General features: G+C 39.9%; 1 protein-coding gene across 1 annotated transcript; it reads left to right on the top strand.

Moving 5' to 3' along the window:
* Positions 1-3467: 3467 nt before the first annotated feature.
* Positions 3468-4075, top strand: LOC141429996 (uncharacterized). Its single transcript, XM_074090526.1, has one exon. It carries the CDS (start codon positions 3468-3470, stop codon positions 3813-3815), a length of 348 nt encoding a protein of 115 aa, XP_073946627.1. The 3' UTR covers positions 3816-4075.
* The last annotated feature ends 4044 nt before the right edge of the window (positions 4076-8119 follow it).

The raw sequence follows: 8119 nt of genomic DNA, 5'->3' as shown, positions 1-8119 counted from the left end.
ATTATTTGACGGCTAAATGTGATGCCGTCTCTGTTTGTTTTCTTCGGATAGACGGAGACGGCGTCACATTTATCCGTCAAATAAAATTAATCAATGGGTGAAACAGCCCCTGAATTTGATTGAATTATTTTTAACATTTTTACTAACACGCCCTATCTTGTACACTTAACTGTCATTGTGCCTATCCATTTTCCAAATGATTTCATACGCCGACAGGCATATCATAGTTTGTTCTTATATTTGTTTATCACCTAATTGTACATATGTACAATTATTATTCATGCAAGTACACTTTGTTTCTTGTGTAACTAAATACGTGATATTTACCGACGCTCCCCTTTCCCCTACGTGAGATTGGATGAGATTCAGCTCAACTCCCCCCTAAACACTTGAGGTAAGATATGGACACCCCCCTCCCAACAAAGTACAACGTTTACAACAGCCGAGTGGAGTCTAGAATTCTAGTACAATTTATAATTACCGTTATAAGTAATAATCGCTTACTGCAAATTTACCGATTTGCCGCGGTACCTACGAGTACAAATTAATTCTTAACAATAAATAAGGAAGAAATTATCGCCTTTGGACGTGCAGTGTTCTAGCTATAATTGCACGGTAAGGTTTTCTTGAGAAAACGACGTTTCTTGGAAACGCGCGTGAGAATGGAAGCTACGGGATAAACGACTTACTTTCCGTGAAAGTTGAAGTTGCTCTTTTTCTATCGATGGTAAATTTATGCTTATGCCTATTGTAAGAGTAATCCTGGTAATAATATTATAACAACAAAAGTGTGTGTGTGTGTGTGTGTGTGTGTGTGTGTGTGCTTTTGTTATTTCTTCACGCTAAAACGTCTGGACACGACCAAATAATCTGTTGTGTTTTTTTATATAACTTTATTGGTGGCTTTACTTGCATTGTTTTCCACGCTACAGTAAGAACTTAAAACAAATTTAAAATCATGCAACCATTACAAGAGAGTCTAATTCGACTCGATATTTGACTACAGTCAGATACATAAGACATTGAGACAGGTGAAATTAGCAAAAAGCTTGTTATATTTAACAATAAAGAAGCTCATAAATAATAGCATTTTAAGTAACTACGAGTATAGTTCCGCGGGGAACTACGGCCCAAGCCCTCGTTCTGAGAGGAGGACTGAGCCCTGCAGTGGGGCGTATAATAGGCCGAGATGATGATGACGATGATCTGTGGTCATTACTTTTACCAAAACATAGTTAAACAATATGTCAAGAAACAAGTTAATGAACATAAAGCTCTCCTTGCCTCCATACTTGGGTTAAAGAGATAACAGCCGACACACAGATTCAACTAATCCAAAATGACGAATGTACAGCAAATCGTAGCGTCACTTACGCTCTTTTAAGTAAGGAATAGTACAGGTCACAGAGCACCGTATTTTGTGCAAGATTCAATCGGGACCTATCTGTGTATCTACACCTACTGCACAATGTAATAGCTGTTATGGAAATGTGCCACGTACTTAAAACTCGAAAGTACAGTCACCAGCACCAATATCTGACACAACTAGCGTGCACAAATATCTGATACGACTTTATTTTGATAGGGCCGGAAGGACGTGTCAGATATTTTTGCACGCTCCGTTGTGTTAGATATTAATGTTGGTGACTGAACTTCATTCGTTGAAATTATTCATAGGCATAGGAGTTTTAAATGGAGGCAATATTTTTTTTAATAGAGAGGTAGGGAAACGAGTGAGGCGGATCATCTGATGGGGAATGATGACCATCGCCCATGACCATGACAATTCAAGGAGAGTCCTGGTTTGTTGTCAGCTTTTGAAGGGAGATGAAGTCCCTTTTCTTGAAAGATCCGATGTTATAATTATCTGGAAGCTGCTGACGTCAGCAGTTCCTGAAGTTGGTTTTACAATATTCTAATCACTATTGATAGTCTGTTGAAAAAGTTTTTTTTTTAGTATGACCATTAAACTGCCTAAATTCATAGTAACGCATACTCGTGTAACGGGTGTGGCCTGTAATACGAGCAAATAATTAAAACATAGGTCATACTCGTCAAACTGAACAACATTAGTTCAGCGACTCTTAAAAATAATGGAGTCTTTAGATTTTCCCTTTTTCATACAAATTAAACACTGTTATCAATGTACGCCATCCTAGAACCCAACTAGACGTGTGCGCCGATGCTAAAATCTACGGCGGCGGGCGCCGGTCAAAAATCGGCGGCGGCGGGTGTTTTCGGCGTGATTTCGGCGCGGAGATTTTAAATAGAACTGTTTAATTTGTAGACTAATTTTTTATAACAAGATTAGATAAAATGTACAGACAATGAAGCTTTAATTGACGCCTTGCAGCGGCTGTAATTGTCACGGACAAATATCATTTTGTCCACCCGTTTTGGACTTAAACGGGACCTTTTTTCTTCTTCTCTTCTTTAAGATTCACCGTACCAGTAGAACTCGGAAGCTCTCGGAGTATACCCTATGTATGTATGAGTAACCTTATGGCTGAACGACGCTCGCTTCGACTGCAATCTCCCGATGATGCTGAATAAACAAATTTCGAAATCTTTGCGACACGATATTCGTACCTTTAATACTGCTCGTGTTAAAGATACGATTGAGTGGAATAAAGGCTCTAAAGTGTTCGCAAGAGATATGTCTATTGGGCAAAACCAAATGACAAAGTTGAAGAGAGATGATGGCAGTGTAGCGTGCTGGACTAAAGCGGAAGCGTTGAGGGAAATCGAGGAGTTCTATGGACGGCTCTACGAGTCGGTCACTAAGCCTGTTTTCAGCGCGGCGACTCAAGACCCAAGAGCCAAACTGACCCGACACTATACAGAAGATATCCCGGACATCAGTCTGTACGAGATAAGGATGGCCCTGAAACAGCTTAAGAACAACAAGGCGCCGGGTGAGGACGGAATTACGTCAGAGCTTCGGAAGGCGGGTGGATCACCGGCTCTTAAAGTCCTTCAGAGGCTCTTTAATTCCGTCTTGCTCGAAGGCACAACGCCAGAAGCGTGGAACAAGAGCGTTATGCTGTTGTTCTTCCTTCATGAAGGGCGATAACACCCTATTGAAGACCTACAGGCCCATCTCGCTGTTGAGCCATGTTTATAAGCTGCTTTCCAGGGTCATTTTATATCGTCTCGAATGCAGGGTCGATAGCTTCCAGCCAACCGAACAAGCCGGGTTCCGAAAAGGCTACCGTAGACCACATTCATACGCTGCGGCAGGTCATACAGAAGAACGAAGAGTATAACTTGCCGCTATGTCTAGCGTTTGTGGACTACGAGAAAGCCTTTGATTCGGTCGAAACGTGGGCGGTGTTAGAGTCTCTCCAACGATACCGTATCGTATCGACTATCGATATATCGAAGTGTTGAAGTGTTTGTATAAAAATGCCACTATGTCGGTCCGAGTACAGGAACAGAGTTCAAAGGCCCCCCTGCCCTGATGCCTGATGCCCTTGAAAAGAGGCGTAAGACAGGGAGATGTCATATCTTCGACACTGTTTGCTGCCGGTTTGGAAGACGCCTTCAAGCTTCTGGAATGGAAAGGACTAGGCATCAATATCAACGGCGAATACAACATCACTCACCTTCGGTTTTCCGACGATATCATGGTGGTCATGGCAAAGTCGATAGAAGAACTCAGCACGATGCTCCAAGGCCTCAATCGAGTCTCCCAACGGGTGGGCCTCAAAATGAACAGGGACAAGACAAAGTTCATGTCGAATGTCCATGTGGTGCCTACTCCTATTTTGGTGGAGAATTTGGTTCTTGAAGTTGTTGACGCGTATGATACCTAGGACAAACCGTCCAATTAGGTAAGTCCAACTTCGAGAAGGAGGTCAATCGTCGAATCCAACCCGGATTGTCAGCGTTTGGGAAACTCCGCAACGTCTTTTCGTACAAAATTCCTCAGTGTCCTAAGACAAAAGTCTTTAACCAATGTGTGTTGCCAGTTGCCAGTGATGACATATGGATCCGAGACGTTGTGCTTCACTATATGCCTTATAAATAGGCTCAGAGTTGCTCAGCGAGCTATGGAAGCTATGCTTGGGGTTTCTCTACGGGATCGAATCAGAAATGAGGAGATACATAGAAGGGTCACCGACATAGCCAAGCGAAATAGCTCGTTGAAGTGGCAATGGGCAGGCCATATAGCACGGAGAACAGATGGCCGTTGGGGCCGAAAAGTTCTGTAGTGGAGACCGCGGATCGGCAAGCGCAGCAGGACGTCCACCAACGAGATAGAGCGATGACTTGGTTAAAGCCGCGGGTTCACGGTGGATGCAAGTCGCTGCCAACCCAAGCAACTGGATGTCTACGGGGAAGGCCTATGTCCAACAGTGGACGATCTATGGCTGAGATGATGATGATGTAACCAATGACTAATAATGATTCATTGTAGTAAAATATAGAATGCTTCGAAAGTCAGAAATTCAGTATAGAAAACCTTTTGAACTCGCGCCGATTTTACGCCGATACGCTGATCGGCGGCGGCGGCGGCGAAAAAATGGCGGCGGCGGCGGCGGGTCGGCGCGGCGCACACGTCTAAACCCAACTGACGTCGCCTGTCACGGTAAAAACATCAAGCAGTTTGCTTTACATTGCTCCTTCGAATAAACTTTAGTGTAATAAAAATAAAAAAAACTAATTATTTTTAAAAGTCGATACGCTCTTTTTCTGGTAATAGATTTTAAGACTGTAGTAAGTGTTTTAATTGTGTTATAACGCACACAATATTACTTGATTTTTTTCGTTATGGCTACGGAATCCTATCTGGGGCGTGTCCGACACGCTCTTGGCCGGTTTTTCTTTTGTCAGTTAAACAAGGAATGATGCAGATACAGCCGGTTAAAGTTCCGCGTGTCGTCACGGGCCCCACTCCCGAACTTTGAAACGCATGAAGCGTTTGTAATTTTGTGTTTCATTAACAAAAGAAAAAAAATGACCAATATTTTCTGATAATCTCACCGAAGAACTAAATATTTTATTTCCTACGGAAACTACCCAATTTCCTGATACTCAGATCGTATTTTTAATAGACTTTTACAACACTAACCCCCTGTTTCACCGTCCATCGATTAAATTTATTTGACGGATAAATGTGATGCCGTCTCTGTTTGTTTTGTTCGAATATCCGTCAAATAAAATTAATCAATGGGCAGTGAAACAGCCCCTTATTCTTCAGAAGCCATCGTCGTAAGTTAAACGTTTTAATAGTTAAGTTACACGACAGAAAAATTTACGCGTTCTTCTTTCATTTATAACCTGTCTTCATTGTGCACCTGTCATAGGCATAGTTTATTCTAAGTGAACAGGAAACCAGCTACTGAGACGCTCTCGAGCGTTGTAATGGGACTTAGACTTTATTTACAAGTGCATGGCATGATGCTAGAAATACAATATAAATTGCGTTTCATTGCGGGATGTGGGGTTGTAGACTCCATAAGCAAGCAAGGAGCTGCAGCAATGTAACACAACTTACGTGGTATTCTCACCGTGAAAGTAAGGCGTTGGTGCTTCAACTACGATGGAAATGTTACTGTTTCTAAGGCGTAGTAAATCTAAATATTATACGGAGTTATTCAAAGTTATTGAGTGACGTTTTGACGCTTGGCTTGTCAGGGGCGTAGCTTGAATCATTGTGAATTATAACTAAAAACCTTACTAACATGCCATAGCATGAGTGCTTTACGTTGTTTAGTATATGTGATTTCATATAGTTAAATTAAATTGTAGTTTAGTTGGAGCACTTTTTAGTCATGTTGTCTTCCATGGCAACTATAACTACCAAACTATAGACAGGCAACAAAATCACTAAATCATTTATTGAATCAGGCGTTACTTTGCGGAGGTCCTGTCAAAGATCTAAATGAATTTCTTTGCTTTAAGATCGCAGGTGAGCAAAGAAATTGTTTTTCATTTAAGATCACTAAGCACGTAATTATCTAAGGGTCCATACCTTAAGCCAAATTACATGTAATGTACTCGTGCTCGTATAACTTACCGACAGGAGGTTAAGAAATTGATTGAAACGTTTACGCTGCGGAGGTCCATATCAATAAACTACGACTTTTTAATTTGCTATGCTTCCGCTTAAAGATTGAACCTAGTTCCTGCAGGAGGTTAGGTATTCAGAATCCTATCCTCATCTTCTCAAATAACAGTTTCTTTTAATGGAGTAACATAGGTATTTTTACGTATATGTCATCTCTCATGAACTTACGCAACTTGTTAATTTTATTTTTCCAGCTTTAATTTATCAGTTTCCAGGCCATCGATCATGAACGCATCGACGATCAGGAATCTGGTGTCATCATAACAGACAATGTCTAATATGAATGTTTTATCGGAGAAATTCGACAACCACTCATTGCCCAGGACTGAATAGTTTATAAACTTTTTTTCCTTTTTATGTTCGTAGACACTGGCGATTTCCTTATTCGCAATCTCCACGATGTATCGATTCGGCGAATATGGAAAATAGACGAAATCGTGCACTCGATGCTTGTTGAAGGTTTTGGGTGTTGATACTGGGAAATGAATCAACGGCTATCCGTTGGTATAGTATTTCAGCTGATATTATGATGATGGATGATGAATAAATTGTAATACGATTGCCGTTGAAATAACTACGAGAAACGCAGGTCATGATTTGTACAACAGAATTAAGAATATATTACTTGGATAAGAAAAGTTGCAGTAGCTGACGAGTCGTTCCTCGTTCAGCAAGATAAAATACATAGTAAATAAATATCAGCTAAAAGCATGCTATGGTATCTTGCTATGATTGTCCATGCCGCTTTATAATGGCCAGGGAATTATGAGTGGAACACACAATTATAAATTGACGCGGAGTCGTGAAGGCAGCTATCAAAGCATGTAGCAATGACTCGTGCGCAGGTAACTATTGTATGAGGGCTTTTGAAATTACAAGTTAGCGTTTTAATTGTGATCATTTTATCAAGCTGTAATAGGTAGGAAAAGAATGATACAAGGAGCTGACTATCAACCTTCAGTAATGGATTGGCACATGAAGAAGAAGAAGAAGAAGAATAATCTCTGTCCATAGAGACCTGGAAAAAAATAACAAGAATTAATTAGCTTATGTACTAACATGCATATGTATTACATCATCATTGGCTCCCATGTCATTTATAAAAAGATTTACTTAGTTGTCAATAAAAAATACAGCATTACCTACAGTTAAGGAACCAATGCGCTATAAAATTCAAATTGTACACAAAAAAAGACAAAAAGACATAAGTACAAAAAAAAAATTTAGGGATTTTTGAAAGTCGTCTTCGTCGTACACATACAATATATACATACGTTAGAAAAGGGCGCGTCAAAGTTTGCAAGTCATGATGTGTTAGTCAGAATTATTGTTTGTCATTATTTTTTTCCCACTGAAACAGTTTATTTTCAGAAAATTTTAAATGGCCCCTTTAGAAAACTGTATGTTAGGATAGGTTTGTTTTAATTCTGAATAATTAATGGATTCGGAGAAAAAAGAGTTATGACAAACAATAGACTCTGACAAAAATTATCTACATTCTGACTTTCAACAATTATGCGAGTGGATATGGACTCGCTCTAAAAATATAACTTCGGGAAGTAAGGTAAAAAGTTTACATACTAACAAGATTTTTCGATCCGATCTAGAAAAAAATCTTGAGCCGTTATTTTGAAATTTTATGGTCATGGAGAATAGTTTCGAGTGATTTAAAATTATAAGTGAGTAATAAACATGTTTCTTGCCGATTTCTGATTCGCAAATTCTGATTTCAAAAGCTTCATCTACCCACTTTCATATGCTGCGGTCGTAAAATGTATTTCTCAAAGGCGTAACCTCACACTTGACCTGGCTCTTGTACTAGGCTATAAATTTCAACAACATAATAAAATTTTCGAATTCATTCAACTACGAGCTTTGACCTCTTGCAAACTGGATGGTAAAGTGTTAGGTTTCGTCCTTTTCTAAGTGAATAATTATGAAAGAGATGCGCTTGCGAAATTAATTGGAGAAAAGCAAGATTATGTCGATTGTGATTCGTTGTTGAAGTGCGGGATTATTGAGTATTAGTGGGAATTATGAAAGTTG

The sequence above is a fragment of the Choristoneura fumiferana genome, chromosome 8 (assembly GCF_025370935.1).
Source record: "Choristoneura fumiferana chromosome 8, NRCan_CFum_1, whole genome shotgun sequence".
Classification (NCBI taxonomy): Eukaryota; Metazoa; Arthropoda; class Insecta; order Lepidoptera; family Tortricidae; genus Choristoneura; species Choristoneura fumiferana.
This window is presented reverse-complemented; position numbering and strand designations above follow the sequence as displayed.